The sequence below is a fragment of the Cherax quadricarinatus genome, chromosome 42 (genome assembly GCF_038502225.1).
Source record: "Cherax quadricarinatus isolate ZL_2023a chromosome 42, ASM3850222v1, whole genome shotgun sequence".
Classification (NCBI taxonomy): domain Eukaryota; kingdom Metazoa; phylum Arthropoda; class Malacostraca; order Decapoda; family Parastacidae; genus Cherax; species Cherax quadricarinatus.
The window spans coordinates 22,243,202-22,265,342 of record NC_091333.1 but is presented as its reverse complement, the minus strand read 5'-3'; the positions used below and the strand labels follow the sequence as shown (position 1 = coordinate 22,265,342).

General features: G+C 37.6%; 1 protein-coding gene across 6 annotated transcripts in view; it reads left to right on the top strand.

Annotated features, from left to right (window-relative positions):
- ida (anaphase promoting complex subunit 5 ida) overlaps nucleotides 1-22,141 on the top strand; it is a 348,644-nt gene that overhangs the window by 26,474 nt on the left and 300,029 nt on the right. For 5 of the 6 annotated variants that reach the window (XM_070093406.1, XM_070093405.1, XM_070093407.1 and 2 more), the window contains exon 3: nucleotides 9,553-9,629. In XM_070093406.1, the coding sequence (XP_069949507.1) occupies nucleotides 9,553-9,629 (77 nt within the window). Of the gene's footprint in view, nucleotides 1-9,552; nucleotides 9,630-15,537; nucleotides 15,755-22,141 lie in introns of those variants that run through there. The other variant, XM_070093408.1, reaches the window with a different exon arrangement.

The window sequence follows — 22,141 nt, the reverse complement described above, 5'->3', positions numbered from 1 at the left end:
TGTCCATAGAGCTCTGTGCCTCCCGTTCCTTTAAGACTTTCCTAAAATGGGCCATAACATTGTCATTGTACAGCTTGCCAACACTGCTTTCAATAGCTGTGTCAGGGTGATTTTCATCAAAAAAGGTTTGCAGTTCAACCCACTTTGTACACATTTCCTTAATCTTTGAAGTTGGCAACTTCCTCAATTTCTCTCTCCCCTCCTCTGAAGCAGTTTCCTCAGGTCTGGCCTCTTGCTGTTGAAGATGATCTTGCAGCTCATCAGTGGTTAGTTCTTCATTTTCCTCCTCCACCAGCTCTTCCACATCCTCCCCACTAACCTCCAACCCCAAGGACTTACTTCTCTAATGCCACAATGGATTCCACAACTGGCATACGCTTCTCAGGGTTAGCCCCAAACCCTTCAAAATCCCTTTCTTCTACACACTGTGGCCACAGTTTCTTCCAAGCAGAGTTCAAGATCCTCTTAGTCACTCCCTCCCAAGCCTTACCTATAAGGTTTACACAACTGAGGATACAAAAGTGATCTTTCCAAAACTCTTTTAGAGTCAATCGAGTGTCTGAAGTCACTTCAAAGCACTTTTGAAACATAGCTATTGTGTAGAGTTTTTTGAAGTTTGAAATGACCTGCTGGTCCATGGGCTACAGGAGAGGAGTGGTATTAGGAGGCAAAAACTTGATCTTAATAAAGCTCATGTCCCCAGAAAGTTGCTCAGCCAAGTCTGAAGGATGACCAGGAGCATTGTCTAATACCAGGAGGCACTTGAGGTCCAATTTCTTTTCCATTAGGTAATTTTTCACAGTGGGGGCAAATGCATGGTGTAACCAGTCATAGAAAAAGTCCCTAGTGACCCATGCCTTACTGTTTGCCCTTCACAGCACACACAAATTAGCCTTGAGGACATTGTTTTGCCTGAACGCTTTGGGAGTTTCAGTGTGATACACCAATAAAGGCTTCACTTTGCAATCACCACTAGCATTAGCACACATCAAGAGAGTAAGCCTGTCTTTCATAGGCTTATGTCCTGGGAGTACCTTTTCCTCCTGAGTAATGTAGGTCCTGCTTGGCATTTTCTTCCAAAACAGGCCTGTTTCGTCACAATTAAACACTTGTTCAGGTTTCAATTCTTCACTGTCTATGTACTCCTTGAATTCCTTCACATATTTTTCAGCTTCTTTTTGGTCCGAACTGGCAGCCTCACCATGCCTTATCACACTATGTATGCCACAATGATTTTTAAATCTCTCAAACCAACCTTTGCTGGCCTTAAATTCACTCACATCACCACTAGTTGCAGGCATTTTTTTAATTAAATTGTCATGCAACTTCCTAGCCTTTTCACATATGATCGCTTGAGAGATGCTATCTCCTGCTATCTGTTTTTCATTTATCCACACCAATAAGTCTCTCAACATCTTCTATCACTTGTGATCTCTGTTTCGAAAACAAACTTGCACCTTTTGCAAGAACAGCTTCCTTGATTGCCGTTTTGTTGGCCAAGATAGTAGCGATGGTTGATTGGGGTTTGGTATACAATCTGGCCAGCTCCAAGACACCCACTCCACTTTCCTACTTAGCAGTTATCTCTTTCTTCATTTCCATAGTAATTTTCACCCTTTTTACCACAGGGTTGGCACTAGAAGCTTTCTTGAGGCCCATGGTGACTTATTTTGCAGTTACATGCGCTAAAAACACTGTGATAATATGAAATGTACCGAATGTATACTTTGATGCAACCACACTGGCTGGCTTGTAAACACTGGGACCCACGAGGCAGCTGAGGCCACACGTGGGACGTGTCCCGGACAAATCACGTAAGGCGAGTTTTTTATCGTGAGGCGAGGCGAAATTTTTGCATTCAAATGCTTTGTATGTCGGATTTAACGTAATGCAAAGCGTTCGTAAGGCGGGGGTTCACTGTACTGATGGTTGAATGGGGTTTGTTGTATAGCCTTTCCAACTCGGACATATGCACTCCACTTTCTTATTTTTCAATTATCTTTTTCTTCATTTCCATCGTAATTCTCACCCTGTTTAACACAGGCTTATCACTAGAAGCTTTCTTGGGGCCCATGTTGGCTTATTTAGGAGTTACAAGCACGAAAAACACTGGAATACAGTGGACCCCCGGTATTCGATATTAATCCGTTCCTGAGAGCTCATCGAATATCGAAAATATCGAAAAGCGAATCAATTTTCCCCATAAGAAATAATGGAAATCAAATTAATCCGTGCAAGACACCCAAAAGTATGAAAAAAAAAATTTTTACCACTTGAAATATTAATTTTAATACACACAAACTGAAGAAGACATGCACAGTTACATGACACTTACCTTTATTGAAGATCTGGTGATGATTGATGGGATGGGAGGAGGGGACAGTGTGGATGGTGTTAGTGTTTAGAAGGAAAATCCCCTTCCATTAGGACTTGAGGTAGCAAGTCCTTTTCCGGGGTTACTTCCCTTCTTCTTTTAACCCTTTTAGGGTTTCGACTGTACTAGTACGGCTTACGACCCAGGGTTTTTGACGTACTGTTACGCCTAAATTCTAGCTCCCTCAAATATAGTGGGAGAAAGCTGGTAGGCCTACATATGAAAGAATGGGTCTATGTGGTCAGTGTGCACAGTATAAAAAAAATCCTGGAGCACACAGTGCATAATGAGAAAAAAAAAAACTGACCGTTTTTTTGGAATAAAACAGCGACTTTGCACTGTATTTTCGTTTGGTATTTATTGTTATATTCTAGTTTGCTTGGTCTCATTTTATAGAATGGAAGACATATTACAGAAATTGAGATGATTTTGACTGGTTTTACAATGAAAAGTACCTTGAAATTGAGCTCAAAGTAGCAGAAATGTTCGATTTTTACCAAAGTTCAAAAGTAAACAAATCATGCCAAGCGTCCAATACACGTCAACTGGTGAGTCTAATATTCTTTTGCAAGTGCGCCAATATTATTTATACCATTTTTTACACTAATGCAGTAGTCTGCATAACAGTAAATCTTTTTTTGTGAGAAAAATTCAAAGTGGAAAGCAAAAGAATGTAAGAGGGGCCTTGAGACGTAACTAATGAACAGAGGAAATGTCATTTTAGTGCCAGGAATGTCTTTCTTGTTTATTCTGGACCGTACTCGGAAATTGGCATCTTTTGTAATTTGTGTGAAATTGGCAAAATTGCTAAATTCTGACCACTGTACTAGATAGTTGAAATTGGTAAATGGGCGGTTTCTTGCACTCATTCGATAGAAAAAATGGAGTTCTAGTGAAATATTCATGTTTTTGTCGACTAGTACAGTGGAATTGGCCGAAAATGGGGCTCAAAGTGGGCAAAATTGCCGATGCGTAAACATCGCTGAGACCGCTAACTTCGCGAGAGCATAATTCCATAAGTTTTCCATCAAATTTCATAATTTTGGTGTTGTTATGATCGGGAAAAGATTCTGTATCTTTTCCTAAGAAAAAATTATTTTTTTTTTTAAATTTGGCCGACCCTGAGAACGAGTCTTGGAGAGGGCCTGTCAACCCTCAAAAGGTTAATGCCACTAGGACCAGCTTGAGAGTCACTGGACCTCTGTCGCACAACAAATCTGTCCATAGAGCTCTGTACCTCCCGTTCCTTTACAATTTGTCTAAAATGGGCTACAACATTGTCATTGTAATAGTCACCAGCATGGCTTGCAATAGCTGTGTTTGGGTGATTTTCACCCATAAAGGTTTGCACTTCAACCCACTGTGCACACATTTCCTTAATTTTTAAAGTAGGCACAGTGGATTCCACAACTGGCATAGGCTTCTCAGGGTTAGCCCCAAACCCTTAAAAATCTTTCTTAATTTCCATACTAATTCTCACCCTTTTTACCACAGGGTTGGCACTAGAAGCTTTCTTGGGGCCCATGGTGACTTATTTTGCAGAAACAAGCACCAAAAACAGTGATAATATGGATAATATGGAATGTACCGAATGTATCCTTAGATGCGCTCACACTGGCTGGCTTGTAAACACTGGCACACAAGGGGCAGTTCAGGCCATACATGGACACGTCTCGTATGAATTGTATCGAATATCAGGTTTTCAGTCGGATACCGAGGCAAAATTTTTGCGTTAAAATGCATCGAATACAGGATTTATCGAATACCGATGCCATCGAATACTGGAGTCCACTGTAATCCAGAATATATGGCAGGTACACGTGGAATTGACCACAACAGCTTGTAAACAATGGCACACTGAGTCTTGGAGTGGCTGGGCTCGCTCAGGCCGCGCTCCCGCCATGTGGACACGTTCTGGACGAACGCCGTTAGATGAGTTTTTCGCCATTGGTAGAGCCATTTTTTACGCCAAAGAGCGCCGTTAGATGAATTTGCCGTTACTTGATGCTGCCGTTGGGTGGGGGTCCACTGTATATGCAGTACTTGGGGTGATTATTTCGTGTATTCGTGTTGTTTTCCTGAAGCAAGACAATACAAACCTGATATATACTCTAAAATGAATAAATATAGTGATATGGGCGGTGTCGGCGTTGGACGAAAGTTTGTCTGGAGACCGGACAAAATACTTTTGAATAATTTCGCTAATATCATCTATATGGCTTATTTATCTATCATAATTCATCTAATATGACATAACAAACAATATAAATAACATAGAAACCTGATATATACTCCAGAATGAATAAAATACAGTAGACCGTCATTTAGCACAAGTTTATTTGGCACGATTTGGGTATAGCACGATTGAAGAATAGCAGGACAATTTTATGTAACACGTTGTAAGTTGAATTTAACATGGTTCAGTTTGTGGGAAGGAAAATAAAACTTCCCTTTTCCTCAAGTGGCTGCCTTGTTGTTGATCAGCGGTAGACTTCCGCCGTTCCCAGCCACCCCTAACACCACTCCACCATCCCAGCATTCATCCTTCATACGTGTCCAATCCAACTTCTCTGTTACAAGCTTGTGATTGTGAATTGTGTTTTAATCTTTTAATTGCTCTATCTTGTATCTGCCAAGCAATCCTGACACCCAATAGGCATACCAGTGTTGCTCAAAGTGGCAAGAAAAGGTGTAAGCATTTAAGTCTTAGAATTAACGAAGGAAACAAAGATATTACACAAGACATCCTGTGGCCATAATGAAATGTTACTTAGTACACACAAAAAAGAGGTAAACATAAGTTTGTGTGACTGACTTACTGAGTGACTGACTTACTGAATGATTTGACTGACTTACTGAATCACTTGACTGATGTACTGAATAACTTGACTGACTTACTGAATCACTTGACTGACTTTCTGAATCACTTGACTGACTTACTGAATCACTTGACTGACTTACTGAATCTTTGACTGACTTACTGAATCACTTGACTGAGTTACTAAATCACTTGACTGACTTACTGAATCACTTGACTGACTTATTGAATGACTTGAGACTTACTGAATGACTTGAGACTTGACTGACTTACACATCCACACCAGTCCAGTAGGGCCACAGCATAGCTCTCCACTCTCTTCACAATCATCCACGAACACCAGCACCCACAATTTAAGATGTGGAGGCCTAAAAAATGTTGTTTGGCTTTTTTGGGGCTCTTTGGAACGTAACCCTATTTTTCCCAGAAGTTTTTCAGTTCATCTAACACGATTTTTACCTAACACTATGTTTTCAGGAACGTAACTAACGTGTTAAATAATGGTCTACTGTATGTCATTATGTAACAGGTGGAGGCGACCACAACCGCTCCCTCTTTGTTGTGGTAAGCACTGCCATCTAGTGACGGACTTTTGAAGCCTTCTGTTATTATAATTATTATTATATAGTACATTATTATTATATATGTATTACTATTATACGTAATATATTATTATTATATGTATTATTATTATTATTATTATTATACATATTATTATTATCATTATTATCATTATTATTATTATTATTATTATTATTATTATTATTATTATTATTGTTGTTATTATTATATAAATATTTGGTAATTTTTATTCATACAAAAAAATAGAAGATTTACTGTTATGCAGACTACTGCCTTATTGCAATAATTGTATAAATAATGTCGACCCATTCACGACTGCATATTGGAATGGACAGCGACGTCATTTGTTTACTCTTGAACATTGCCAAAGATTTGAACAGTTCTGCTGATTTGAGCTCAATTTCAGGGTACTTTTCATCATGAAAGCAATCAAAATCATATCTATTTCTGTAATTATCTTCCATTCTGCCAAATGAGACCCAAAAAAAAAAAAAAGAGAATACAACCGTAAAACCCATACGAAAATACCGCTAAGGGGTGGCTAATTGCTGAGATGTGAACTCATTATTTATGCTCCGATTTCTTTCATTTTTGGTGTATACGTTAAGAAGCATCTTTCCATCATACATTGTCCAAGTTTCAATAAGATAGTCCAACAAACAAATGAGATCCAGTTTCCTAGATCAAGAGCAAGAGCCCCTCACCAGTGTCAAGGAACCTCCCGTGAGGTCTGCTCGCTCATGGAAATTTTGCTCGCGTATGGAAGCAAAAAATCGGCCCATCAACTGCTCGTATTTGGAAAAACTCGCACGTGGATGCGCTCGCAAGTAGAGGTTCCACTGTGTAATAATAATATACGTATTAGTAATAATAATACTAATAATAATAATTAATAATAATAATGAGCAAGTTTCAGAACATAGCCATTAGGTGGCACAGCCAATGCCACAACATCAGCTAAGCTGTGTAATGTGTTTATGTTGCTGTGAAAGTATTTCTCGTGTTATTATTGCCAAATTTCTTTTTTGTAACAATGGGTCCTAAGAAAGTAAGTGCAAAGGACAGTGCTGAGAAGAAAAAGAGGATGTCCATGGAATTACAGCATGAAATCATAGATAAACAAGTGAGGTGTGCAGTGGCAGTAGGAGCTAGTAGCAGGTAGCCTCCAACTCCACCAGCGTACGTACACTTTATAAAAACACTTTATTTCTTTATGTTCTCTATTATGTTTTTATACAATATTTCTTATTTATGAAACTTATTTATGAAACTGGTGCAGTTAGCCCCACAAACACTCCATTTTCTCTTATAATGAAAGCACGGGAAGATAGAGTGGGAGAGGGAATGGTCACCACCGCCACCACTAGCCATATTATAGCCTATTTTATTCATTCTAGAGTATATATCATGTTTCTATGTTAATTATATTGTTTATTATGTCAGATGAATTGTGATAGATAAATAAGCCATAGAGTTGATATTAGCATCATATTGAATTATTTTTGTCCTGCCTCCCAGAGCAGGAATTCCGCTGGTTCGGATTAATGGCATTTCAGTTAATTTAAAAGAGGAAAATTGACTCAGCATACAAGCAAATCAGGATATGAGCAAGATCATGGAACTGATTAAACTCGTAAGCCGAGGTTCCACTAATTTATAATAATAATAATTTATAATAATAATAATAATAATAATATAATAATTGATAATAATAAATTGCTCTGGAGCGCTTTAAATGAGATACGTATTTTGTATAGGTTTGGTAGCTGACATTTAAAGCATTCCAGAGCGATTATTATTATTATTATTATTATTATTATTATTATTATTATTATTATTATTATTATTATTATTATTACCATTATTACCATTGACATACCTTTTTCACTAAGTTTAATAATTTCTTAAGCTGCCATGATACACTGACATTGTAAACGCAGATGAACACACCAGCTGTGAACACACCATTTACTGTGAACTTTTTTGTATTTCCATTTTCCTCATGTTTTTCCTCTTCTAAGTGCTGCTGCACTTTTAACACTATCTTCTACTATGGGATGCACAATACAGTACAAATTTATAGATGAAATATGTAGTCTTGGAGATTGCTTGATGCTGAGGCACATCAATAACCCCTTTACAATGAACTTCTTTTATACAGTACTTCCATTTTCCTGTTGTTTGTCCACTTGGAAGAATAAAAACAATAGGAAATTTGTACAAATATGTAGTCTTGGAGACTGTGAAAACTAGTGTACCTAGTGGCTCTAAGAAGGAGATTCAGATGCTCGACGCTGTGCTGCCCATTCATGACCCAAGTTCTTTTACAGTATACAATAGCTACTCGTCAGAGAGCCCGTCATAACTCCAAGTTGTCAGTAAGTGAGGATAGGCTGTACATGGTATTATGGTAATTCATTTCAAGACCCTGGAAGTGTAATTTTTACTTTACCGTGGATGTGAATGCTCGCTGATATAAGTTGCAGACACTATATCTCCCTTCATCTGCTTCTCTCTCATCCACAATAACAACAGTTTTTCCATCTCTGTGATAGTATATCTGGCTTTTTCACTAGCTTTGATTTGTCTGCCACTTTAATACTTATTCTTTATTATTTCTGTTTGCTTGATAACAGCAAAGTAACAAGCCATACTCATGCACCAATACCCTAATTTCCTGCTTGATCTTCATTAGTTGACCTGAAATGCATTGCACACTAGTGGCTTTTTTTGTGCCTATCAGAGTTGTACATTGTGTTAATTACATGATTTGTATCACATAAAGAAATGAAAATTGTATTGTATTGTATAGAGAGAGGGCATGTTTACTGCATTCTTTAGGGGGCATGATGACTTGGCAATGCAAAAGATGGTGTAATTATAACACAAATGGAGTTTTTTAAACATCGGCCATTTCCCACCAAGGCAGGGTGAGCTGAAAAAGAAGAAACCACTTTCATCATCACTCACTCCATAACCATCTTGCCAGAGACATGCCGCTACTACAGTTAAGAAACTGCAACATATCTCCACCCCTCCTTCAGAGTGCAGGCACTGTACTTTCTGCTTCCTGGACTCATGTCTGGCTAACTGGTTTCCCTGAATTCCTTCATAAATGTTACCTTGCTCACACTCCAACAGCACGTCAAGTCATAAACACCACTTGTCTCTACTCACTCTTATCTAACATGCTCATGCACACTTGCTGGAAGTCTAAACTCCTCGCACACGATACCTCCCCCCCCTCCCCCCGTCCAGCCTTTCCAAGGACGACCCCTACCTTACCTTCCTTTTGCGGTAGGTGTATAGACCCTACAAGTCATTCTGTTTTGTTCCTTCCCTTCTAAATGTCCAAACCACCTCAACAACCCATCCTCAGCCCTCTGAATAATACTTTTAGTAACCCTGCACCTCCTTCTAATCTCTAACTCTAACCTTACAGATTCGCTGCATAATATTCACACCACACATTGCCTTCATGCACAACATATTCATTGTCTCCAGCCTCCTCCTTGCTGCAATCTTTCATTATCTAATTTTTTTTATTACACTCTTTATGTAAGTTGCATATTGTATTTTAAAAATATGACCAATTATAAAACTAGGTAAGCCCATGTTAATTTTTTCCTTTACTGATTCATGTCGGATAGGAAATTTTTCAAGAACATTTTTGCACTATGGAGGCTTCATGCTTCTTAATAAAATTTAAACACATGTTCATTCTTCACTGTAGTAGTTAAATTTTTTTAATATATTTTCATCTCAATTTCCTTTTTAGATAGCAGTACATCACATCCTGATATTACACCTCAGGAGCGTAAAGCCACCTGTCTTATGACTGTGAGATTAGTTCAGGTAAGTTTCTCTTTTTAAGGTAGTAGGTTGGTAGACAGCAACCGCCCAGGGAGGTACTACCATCCTGCCAAGCGAGTGTAAAACGAAAGCCTGTAATTGTTTTACATGATGGTAGGATTGCTGGTGTCTTTTGTCTGTCTCGTAAATATGCAAGATTACAGGTACGTCTTGCTACTTCTACTTACACTTAGGTCACACTACACATACGTGTACAAGCATATATATATACACACCCCTCTGGGTTTTCTTCTATTTTCTTTCTAATTCTTATTCTTGTTTATTTCCTCTTATCTCCATGGGGAAGTGGAACAGAATTCTTCCTCTGTAAGCCATGCGTGTCGTAAGAGGCTACTAAAATGCCGGGAGCATGGGGAGAAACTTTAGTTTTTTCTTTTGGGCCACCCCACCTCAGAGGGATACGGCTGGTACGTTGAAAGAAGAAGTTCCTCATCATGCTAATGTAAAATATAGTAGAGTAACTTGAGATGCAGCAATGGTGGGAAGGAATGAAGGAGAGGTAGAGGTAATGAGGTGAAGGATAAGAACAGTGAGGGTAGAATACAAAGGGGGGAGGGGCAGTGAGGGAGAAGTAGAGGCAGCAAGGATGGTAGACAATGAGGAAGAGGTAGAAGCTGCCAGGGTGATGATTCCAGGAACTATTAAGAGATTAAACAGATATTAAAAATTCTCAGTTCTTAAATTTAGACTTCAAAAATCTAAATTTACAGTGGACCCCCGCATAACGATGGCATCACATAGCGATTTTTCCGCATACCGATTACTTTTATCGCAAAATTTTTGCCGCGCATACCGATTAAAAACCCGCTTACCGATTTTCGTCCGAGACGCGTCCAATGTGCCCTCAGCCAGCCTCACATGTGCCGGCCGTCCCATTGTTTACCAGCCAGCCTCCGCGGTAACATCCAAGCATACACTCGGAATATTTCGTATTATTACAGTGTTTTCGGTGCTGTTTCTGGAAAATAAGTGACCATGGGCCCCAAGAAAGCTTCTAGTGCCAACCCTGTGGTAAAAAGGGTGAGAATTAGTATGGAAATAAAGAAAGATTTTGAAGGGTTTGGGGCTAACCCTGAGAAGCCTATGCCAGTTGTGGAATCCATTGTGCCTACTTCAAAGATTAAGGAAATGTGTGCACAGTGGGTTGAACTGCAAACCTTTATAGATGAAAATCACCCTGACACAGCTGTTGCAAGCCGTGCTGGTGACTATTTCAATGACAATGTTGTGGCCCATTTTAGACAAATCGTAAAGGAACGGGAGGTACAGAGCTCTATGGACAGATTTGTTGCGCGACAGAGGTCCAGTGACTCTCAAGCTGGTCCTAGTGGCATTAAAAGAAGAAGGGAAGTAACCCCGGAAAAGGACTTGCTACCTCAAGTCGTAATGGAAGGGGATTCCCCTTCTAAACAGTAAGAAGATAATGCTCTCCCCTCCTCCCATCCCATCAATCATCACCAGATCTTCAATAAAAGTAAGTGTCATGTAATTGTGCATGCCTTTTTCAGTTTGTGTGTATTAAAATTAACATTTCATGTGGTAAAAAAAAATTTTTTTCATACTTTTGGGCGTCTTGCACGGATTAATTTTATTTCCATTATTTCTTATGGGGAAAATTCATTCGCATAACGATTATTTCGCATAACAATTATCCCTCTTGCACGGATTAAAATCGTTAACCGGGGGTCCACTGTACTTCTTCTTTCGACAAACCAGCCGTATCCCACCAAGGCAGGGTGGCCCAAAAGGAAAAACGAAAGCTTCTCCTTTTAACCCTTAAGCTGTCCAAACATAGATCTACTTTTTTTACATAAGAAAGCATATAAAATCAAACGTAGATCTACGTTCAGAGTGCTATGCGAGCGAACATAGATCTATGTTTGGACCATTTAAGGGTTAAATTCAGTGATATATACAGGAGAAGGAGTTACTAACCCCTTCCAGCATTTTAGTCTCCTCTTACGACACGCATGGCCCATGGAGGAAGAATTCTGTTCCACTTTCCCTTGGTGATTATATTTACATACATAAAATTCACTCGCATATACTACAGTGCATATTACCTATACAGATCAGTCAACTCTAATATCAGTCCTGCTCAGAAACTTTCTTGATAGCTGCAACAAAACTTGTAGGCATAATAGTAGGTTATAAAAGTCTCTAATATTCCCCGTGTCCGACTCATTGTGCATAAAAGGACTAAAAACTGAAACACTTTTCCTGAAGAATTCAAAGGCTTTCTGTCTGCCAACTACTTCAAAGCTACTGTTAACCCTTTGACTGTCGGAACCCCAAATCCTGAGGTGTCTCCTGGTGTCGAATCATTTTTCAGAAAAAAAAAAATTATTTTTTCTTATGAAATTATAGAGAATCTTTTCCCAATGGTAATGACACCAAAAGAATGAAATTTGATGGAAAACTTACGGAATTACACTCTTGCAAAGCTAGCGACCTCAGCGATATTTACGAATCGGTGATTTCGCCCACTTTGAGCCCTATTTTTGGCTAATTCCATTGTTCCAGTCGACCAAACTCATAGCTATTTCTTTAGAACTCCATTTGTTCTATCGATTGAGTACAAGAAACTGCCCATTTACTGATTTCAACTACCTAAGAACGTGGTCAGAAATTTGCAATTTGGCCAATTTCACGCAAATTAAAAATTATGCCAATTTCAAAATAAGGTCCAGAATGAACAATGCAGACATTCCTGGATCTAAAATAACATTTTCTTTGTTCATCAGTCACATCTCCAGGCCCCTCTGATATTACTCTTGCTTCCTATTTTGAATTTTATTCAAACAAAAATTAGAAGATTTACTGTTATGCAGAGTACTGCAGTATAGTAATAATTATGTAAATAATGTCAACCCATTCGTGACTGCATATTAGAATGGCTAGTTGGACATTTATTGGACAAGGATATCATTTGTTTACTTTTGAACATCGGCAAAATCTAACATTTCCCCTACTTTGAGCTCCATTTCAAGGTTCTTTTCATAGGAAAACCAATCAAAATCACCTTTGTTTCTATAATATGAGAATACAACCATAAATACTATTCGAAAATACACCACAAAGTCGGCGTTTTAATCCAAAAACACAGTCGGAGTTTTTTTTTTTCTCATGCACTGTGTGCTCCAGGATTTTTTTTATATGATGCACACTGACCACACAGACCTATTCTCTTACATGTGGGCCTACCAGCTTTCTCCTGCTTGATTTGAAGCCGCTAGAATTTTTGTATATACTACATACGTCTAACATGGTGGCTCGTAAGACGTATATATACATGTACTACCGAAACAGTCAAGGGGTTAAAAAAAAAAAACCTTACTTTAACCTTTTCACTGTTGAGACCCATAATCACAAACTTGCTCTCAGTGTTGAAAAATATTCAGAAAAAAAAAATTCTTAACAAATCTCAAGAATATTTTTCTAATTGTTTTAAAAGAATTTCTTTTTTTTTTTGCGATGAATACTACTACAGAATATGAACTGCTTAAGGCAACATCGGTGACTGCCACTTACTTGGTAATATTATTTTTACCTTTATTCTATTTTTTCTTTTCTATTTTATTTTTTCAAGTAACTTTTGTGGCCTGTGAGACCAGTATAATGCATAATATATATATATATATATATATATATATATATATATATATATATATATATATATATATATATATATATATATATATATACACTCATTGTATGCAACACAACAACTGCACAAATATTGTTATTATTATATTGTTTTCAAAACTTGTTGACACAAATCCACACTGCCTTCCCCACCACCCACACTGCATTCCCCACCACCCACACTGTCTTCTCCACCACCCACGCTGACTTTTTTGGGTTATCCTAGGTAATCTACACATATGCTGCTATATATAATAATCTCTGTAACTGTATCCGTGTATTCCTTAACCCTTTCAGTGTTTCGGACATACTAGTACGGCTTACGCACAAGGGCTTTTGACGTACTAGTACGCCTAAATTCTAGCGCCCTCAAATCTAGTGAGAGAAAGCTGCTGGGTCTACATATGAAAGAATGGGTCTATGTGGTCAGTGTGCACAGAATAAAAAAAATCTTGCAGCACACAGTGCGTAATGAGAAAAAAAACTTTGACCATGTTTTTAGATTAAAACAGCGACTTTGCACTGTATTTTTGTGTGGTATTTATTGTTGTATTCTAGTTTTCCTGGTCCCATTTTATAGAATGGAAGACATATTACAGAAATTGAGATGATTTTGACTGGTTTTACAATGAAAGTACCTTGAAATTGAGCTCAAAGTAGCAGAAATGTTCGATTTTTACCAAGAGTTCAAAAGTAAACAAATCATGCTAAGTGTCCAATCCACGTCAACTAGTGAGTCTAATATTCTTTCACAAGTGCGCTGATATTATTTATACCATTTCTACACTAATGCAGTAGTCTGCATAACAGTAAATCTTCTATTTTTTGTGAGAATAAAAATTCAAAGTGGAAAGCAAAAGAATGTAAGAGGGGCCTGGGGACGTGACTAATGAACAGAGGAAATGTTATTTTAGTGCCAGGAATGTCTGTCTTGTTTATTCTGGACCCTATTTGGAAATTGGCATCTTTTGAAATTTGTGTGAAATTGGCAAAATTGCTAAATTCTGACCACTGTATTGGATTTATTTATTTATTTATTTATTTATTTATTTATTTCCAATTTGTGCACACATACAGAGGTACAAAAAAAATACAGATAAGAGCAGTATGCCAAAGCCACTTATACTATGCATAGCATTACGGGCTGGCTTAAAATTAACTTAAGATTAACTAAGCAATGATTATTATTATTATTATTATAATCAAAAAGAAGCGCTAAGCCACAAGGACTATACAGCGCTGCTACTAAGCAATGATGAAATCAGTGATAAAACATTAATGTAAACAGATAACTATAAAGCACAAGTGAGTATTACAAAGACAGGTCATATGGTTGCATTCAGTTAGGTAGTGATTCTGTTAGGTAGTGTATTTAAAAAATAATAAAGTTAGATTGGGTTTTAGGTTTAACATTTATGTGATATAATTGTGAGAAACATTTAAGATATACAATTTATAATGTTCTGTTATTCAGTATTTATTTGGTTTTGGGTGAGTAAGTAATCTTTGAGAAGAGACTTGAATTTATAAACAGGTTGTGTTTCTTTTATATTTACAGGTAATGAATTCCAGATTTTAGGGCCTTTTATGTGCATTGAGTTTTTGCATAGTGTGAGATGGACACGAGGAACATCAAAGAGTGATCTGTGCCTTGTGTTATGGTCATGTGTTCTGTTGAGGTTGGCAAGGAGATGTTTGAGGGGAGGGTTAATATCAGAGTTAAGTGTTCTATGTATGTAATAGGTGCAGTAATAAGTATGGATGTTTTGTATGGTGAGTAGGTTTAGTGTATTGAATATTGGTGGAGTGTGCTGCCTGTAGTGAGAATTTGTTATCATTCTAACTGCAGCCTTTTGTTGGGTAATTAGTGGTCTGAGATGGTTAATTGTTGTTGAGCCCCATGCACAAATTCCATAGGTGAGATAGGGGTAAATAAGAGAGTGATATAGGGCCAGGAGGGCTGACTGTGGAACATAGTACCGTATCTTCGATAGTATGCCTACAGTCTTGGAAATTTTCTTAGAAATTTGATGTATATGTGTATGAAATTTGAGTCTATTATCAAGGTGGATTCCTAAGAATTTTCCCTCTGTTAGTTTTGTGATAGGTGATCCATTTATCATTATGTTAAGAGGGACATCTGTAGCTCTGTTACCAAACTGAATGAAGTAGGTTTTGTCAATGTTTAGTGTAAGTTTGTTAGTCCTCATCCAGGTAGATATTTTCTGTAATTCGGTATTTACAGTATTGGCTAGCGTGACTGGGCTCGGGTGAGAGAAGACGTATGTAGTGTCATCTGCAAATAGTGTGGGTTTGAGTAATTGCGAAGCATTTGGAAGGTCATTTATGTATAGGAGAAAGAGAAGAGGGCCAAGGACACTTCCCTGTGGGACACCAACTGTAATTGGTTGTGCAGAAGAGTTTGCCCCATTTGCGTACACATATTGGCTTCTGTTGCTGAGGTAAGACTTGAGGTAGTTGAGGGAGTGCCCTCTTATACCATAGTGTGACAATTTTACGTGGAGCAAGTCATGGTCAACTGTATCAAAAGCTTTACGTAAGTCAATGAAGATCCCCAGTGGGACTTCTTTTTTCTCTATTGCAGTGTATATATGTTCTAGCATGTGTATGAAATTTGATGGAATACTTACGGATAGTTGAAATCGGTAAATGGGTGGTTTCTTGTACTCATTCGATAGAAAAAATGGAGTTCTAGCAAAATAGTTATGATTTTTGTCGACTAGTACACTGGAATTGGCCGAAAATAGGGCTCAAAGTGGGCAAAATCGCCGATGCGTAAACATCGTCAAGACCGCTAACTTCGCGAGAGCATAATTCCGTAAGTTTTCCATCAAATTTCATACTTTTGGTGTCATTATGATAGGGAAAAGATTCTTCATCATTTCATAAGAAAAAATAATTTTTTTTTTTAAATTTGGGCGACCCTGAGAACAAGTCTGGGAGAGGGCCTGGGGACCCTGAAAGGGTTAATAAACTTGCTTGCATGCTGTCTTCCCAACCACCCATGGTGTCTTCCCCAACCACATCATCTTCCCCACCATCCACGTTGCATTCCCCACCACCCACTCTGTCTTCCCTTTTCACTGTCTGTATCTTGTATCCTGGGCATTGCTTTCAGTCACGAACTCCTCAAAACCATGAAATTCATCTTCACTGACACGTCCATCTGTGTTAGAACTATCCCTTGGGAAGAGAAGAGTCCCAGTTTGCCAGGGAGTGAGATATTTCTTACCACAAGGCATGGTAAACAAGGACTACTGAAATGGCATTCTCAGATTGTTTTTAATACTGCACACACTGACCACACAGACTCATTCTCTCACATGTAGGTCTACCAGCTTACTCCCACTAGATTTAAAGCCTCTAGAATTTTGGCGTATTAATACATCACCAACACTGGCTTGTAAGCCATACCTATACATCACCAACAGTGAAACCTTGTCTTTCGTCCCTTATTGTCCTTGTTCTTGTTCCATCCTTTTTTAAACTCTCATTTATTACTAGAAAGGCATTTTTTCTTTATCAATTAAAGCTTCATCCTTAACCCTTTGAAGGTTCAGAGGCCAAACTCAAGAGTGACAGCCAGGGTCCAAGAATTTTCAAAAAAAATTTTTTTTTATTTTTTCCTTATGAAATGGCAGAGAATCTTTTTTCTGAAGGTAATAAAACAAAAAGTACAAAATTTGATGGAAAATTGAGAAAATTATGATCTTCTGAATTTTGTTGCGTCAGCAATATTTACGCATGAGCAATTTTGCCAACATTGATTCCCATTTTAGGCCAATTATGTTATTTCAGTCAACCAAATTCTTAGCTATTTCGCTAGCATTACTTCTATTTTATCGATTGAGCACAAGAAATCGTCCAGTCAACTATTTCAACTACCCAATAAAGTGATTGGAAATTGGTAATTTGGCCAATTTAACACAAAGTTCAAAATATTCCAATTTCAAAGTAGGGTCCAGAAAAAATACTGCAGACATTCCTGGCATTAAACTAACATTTCCTCTGTTCAATAGTTACATTTTCAGGCTTTACAAATGAATTCCATTTTGATTTTTTATTCATATAATGAATTTTTATTCACACCAAAAAACAGAAGATTTACTGTTATGCAATATTGTAATAATATCAGCACATTCATGAATGTATATTAGACCCACCAGCTCACGCATATTAGATGTGTGACGTCATATGTTTACTCTTGAACATCGGCAAAATTTGAACATTTCTGCTACTTTGAGTTCAGTTTCAAGCCATTTTCAGTACTATATCTTCCATTCTATCAAATGAGACCAGGAAATAGCAAATACAACTGTAAAAACCTATGAAAAATCATCGCAAAGTCACTGTTTTAACCCGTTAACCGTCCAAACGTAGATCTATGTTTGCTCGCCCAGTGCTCTGAATACAGTGGACCCCCCGGTTTATGATATTATTTCATTCCAGAAGTATGTTCAGGTGCCAGTACTGACCGAATTTGTTCCCATAAGGAATATTGTGAATTAGATTAGTCCATTTCAGACCCCCAAACATACACATACAAACGCACTTACATAAATACACTTACATAATTGGTCGCATTGGGAGCTGATCGTAAAGCGGGGGTCCACTGTATTTTGAAAAAAAAAAAAAAAATTTTTAACCCTTTGACTGTTCAGGTCGTATATATACGTCTTACGAGGTACCGTGTTTGACATATATATACATGTACTCATAAATTCTAGCGGCTTCAAATCAAGCAGGAGAAAGCTGGTAGGCCCACATGTGAGAGAATGAGTCTGTGTGGTCACTGTGCACCATACAAAAAAAATCCTGGAGCATGCAGTGCATAATGAGAAAAAAAAACTCCGACCATTTTTTTAATTAAAATGCTGACTTTGTGGTCTATTTTCATATAGTATTTATGGTTGTATTCTCGTTTTCTTGGTCTCATTTGATAGAATGGAAAACATATTATAGAAACAGCGGTGATTTTGATTGATTTTACTATAAAAAGAACCTGGAAATGGAGCTCAAATTAGGGGAAATGTTTGATTTTTGCCGATATTCAAAAGTAAACAAATGATGTCATTGTCCAATAAATGTCCAACTAGCCATTCTAATATGCAGTCATGAATGAGTTGACATTATTTGTACAATTATTACAGTATTGCAGTAGTCTGCATAACAGTAAATCTTCTATTTTTTGTTTGAATAAAAATTCAAAATAGAAAACAAGAGTAATATCAGAGGGGCCTGGAGATGTGACTGATGAACAAAGAAAATGTTATTTTAGATCCAGGAATGTCTGCATTGCTCATTTTGGATCTTATTTTGAAATTGTCATGTTTTTTTAATTTTCGTGAAATTGGCCACATTGCAAATTTCTGACCACATTATTGGGTAGTTGAAATTGGTAAATGGGCAGTTTCTTGTACTCAATCGATAGAAAAAATGGATTTCTAAGAAAATAGTTATGAATTTGGTCGACTGGAACAATGGAATTAGCCGAAAATAGGGCTCAAAGTGGGCGAAATCGCCGATTTGCAAATATCGCAGAGGTCACTAACTTCGCGAGAGCGTAATTCCATCAGTTTTCCATCAAATTTCGTGTTTTTGGTGTCATTACAATTGGGAAAAGATTCTCTATCATTTCATAAGAATTTTTTTTTTTTTTTTTTTTTAAATTTTGCAACACCAGGAGACACTTCAGGATTGGGGGTTGCAACAGTCAAGGGGTTAAAGAGGGCAATTTTCTGTGTGTATTAAGCCCCCCTTCCCCCCCCCCCAAAAAAAAAAAGAAAAATTAGGACCAGTAGTTAACCCCTTCAGGGTCCAAGGCCCAAATCTGAAGTGGTGCCCCAGTGTCCAAGAATTTTAAAAAAAAATTTTTTTTATTTTTCTTATGAAATGGTAGAGAATCTTTTTGTGAAGGAAAGAAAACAAAAAGTATGAAATTTGATGGAAAATTGACAAAATTATGCTCGCGAATTTTAATGTCAGCAATATTTACAAATCGGCGATTTTGCCGACTTTGACTCCCATTTTAGGCCAATTACATTATTCCAATCAACCAAATTCTTAGCTATTTCACTAGTATTACTTCTATTCTATCAATTGATCACAAGAAATCGCCAAGTCAACTGTTTCAACTACAAAATAGAGTGATCGGAAATTGTTAATTTGGCCAATTTAACACAAAGTTCAAAATATTCCAATTTCAAAATAGGGTCCAGAATAAACAATGTAGGTATTCCTGGAACTAAACTAACATTTCCTCTGTTCATTAGTTATGTTTTTAGGCTTTACAAATAAATTCCATTTTGATTTTTTATTCACATAATGAATTTTTATTCACACCAAAAAATAGAAGATTTACTGTTATGCAATACTGTAATAATTGTATAAATATCATCACCATATTTGTGAATGCATATTAGACCCACCAGCTGGCGTGTATTAGACGTGTGCGGTCGTTTGTTTACTCTTGAATATCGGCAAAAATTTAACATTTCTGCTACTTTGAGCTCAGTTTCAAGCCATTTCCAGTGCTAAAACCAATCAAAATCATCTCTATTTCTGTAATATGTCTTCCATTCTATCAAATGAGACCAAGAAATCGCAAATACATCTATAAAAAACATACGAAAAAACACTGCAAAGTCACTGTTTTAATCGAAAAATCATGATTTCAGTTTTTTTTTTCTCTCATTATACACAGTGTGCTGCAGAATCTGTTTTATGTGGTGTACACATACCACATAGACGTATTCTCTCATATCTAGGCCCAAATGTACCACTCACAGTTTATCAGAGTGAGCTGAGCTCATGACGTAGATCTACGGTTTGGACCCTGAACGCAAAGCCGTAGATCTACGGGATGGACCCTGAAAGGGTTAAAGAGATATAAAACCGTGAAGTTGGTGCTGGATGCTTACCTGACGGCAACATGGAGTCCTGCTGCTTGCAAAAGTGTTACCGTTATACCTTTGTTTCTCATTTTTATATTATTTTATATAATTTTTATTTTTTTTATTAACGCATCGGCTGCTTCCCACCAAGGCAGGGTGGCCCGAAAAAGAAAAACTTTCATCATCATTCACTCCATCACTGTCTTGCCAGAGGCGTGCTTACACTACAGTTATAAAACTGTAACATTAACCCCCCTCCTTCAGAGTACATGCACTGTATTTCCCATCTCCAAGACTCAAGTTCAGCCTGCCAGTTTCCCTGAATCCCTTCATAAATGTAAATTTATGAAGGGATGTTGTCTCCATTCACTCCTATCAAATACGCTTACGCATGCTTGCCGGAAGTCCAAGCCCCTTGCCCACAAAACCTTTTACCCCCTCCCTGCAACCTTTTCGAGAACGAACCCTACCGTGCCTTCCTTTCCCTACAGATGTATATGCTCTCCATGTCACTCTACTTTGATCCATTCTGTCTAAATGACCAAACCACCTCAACAACCCCTCTTCAGCCCTCTGACTAATACTTTTATTAACTCCACACCTTCTACTAATTTCCTCACTCCGAATTCTCTGCATAATATTTACACCACACATTGCCCTTAGACAGGACATCACCGCCTCCAACCGCCTCCTCGCTGCAACATTTACAACCCAAGCTTCACACCTATATAAGAGCATTGGTACCACTATGCTTTCATACATTCCCTTCTTTGCCTTCATAGATAATGTTTTTTGTCTCCACATATACCTCAATGCACCACTCACCTTTTTTCCTTTATCAGTTCTATGGTTAACCTCATCTTTCTTACATCCATCCACTGACACGTCAACTCCCAAATATCTGAAAACATTCACTTCTTCCATACTCCTCCTCCTCCAGTTTGATATCCAATTCTTCTTTATCTAAATCATTTGATACCTTGATCACCTTACTCTTTTCTACGTTCACTTTCAACTTTCTACCTTTACTCATTTGCGTACACATATTGGCTTCTGTTATTAAGGTATGACTTTAGGTAGTTGAGGGAGTGCCTTCTTATACCATAGTGTGTTAATTTAATGTGCAGCAAATCATGGTCAACTGTATCAAAAGCTTTATGTAAATCAATGAAGATTCCCAGTGGGACTTCTTTCTCCTCGAGAGTGGTGTATATTAGTTCTAGCATGTGTATAATAGCATCATTTGTGCTTTTATTAGTCCTGAATCCAAGCTGAAAGGGGTTTAGTATACTGTGTGAGACGAGGTAGGAATAGATCTGTCTATGAATTATTTTTTCAAAGATTTTAGAAAGCAGAGGTAGGTTAGATATTTGTCTATAGTTTTTGAAGTCAGTTTGATCACCTCCTTTGTGGATTGGGGTAACCCTCGCTATTTTGAAAATTCCTGGGAAGGTGGAGGATTCGATGGATTTGTTTAAGAGTGTTGCAGTACAGTGGACCCCTACCTTACGATATTAATCCATTCCTGAGAGCTCATCGTAAGCCGAAATTGTCGTTAGCCAAATTAATTTTCCCCATAAGAAATAATGGAAATCAAATTAATCCGTTCCTGACACCCCAAAGTATGAAAAAAATTTTTTTTTACCACATGAAATATTAATTTTAATACACACAAACTGAAGAAGACATGCACAATTACTACTCTACTAAAAAGAGAATACATGACACTTACCTTTATTGAAGATCTGGTGATGATTGATGGGATGGGAGGAGGGGAGAGTGTGGAAGTTATTGTTTAGAAGGGGAATCCCGTTCCGTTAGGACTTAAGGTAGCAAGTCCTTTTCCGGGGTTGCTTCCCTTCTTCTTTTAACCCTTAAATGGTCCAAACGTATATATACGTTCTCTCGCGTAGTGCCCCAAATTTTTTGAGGAAA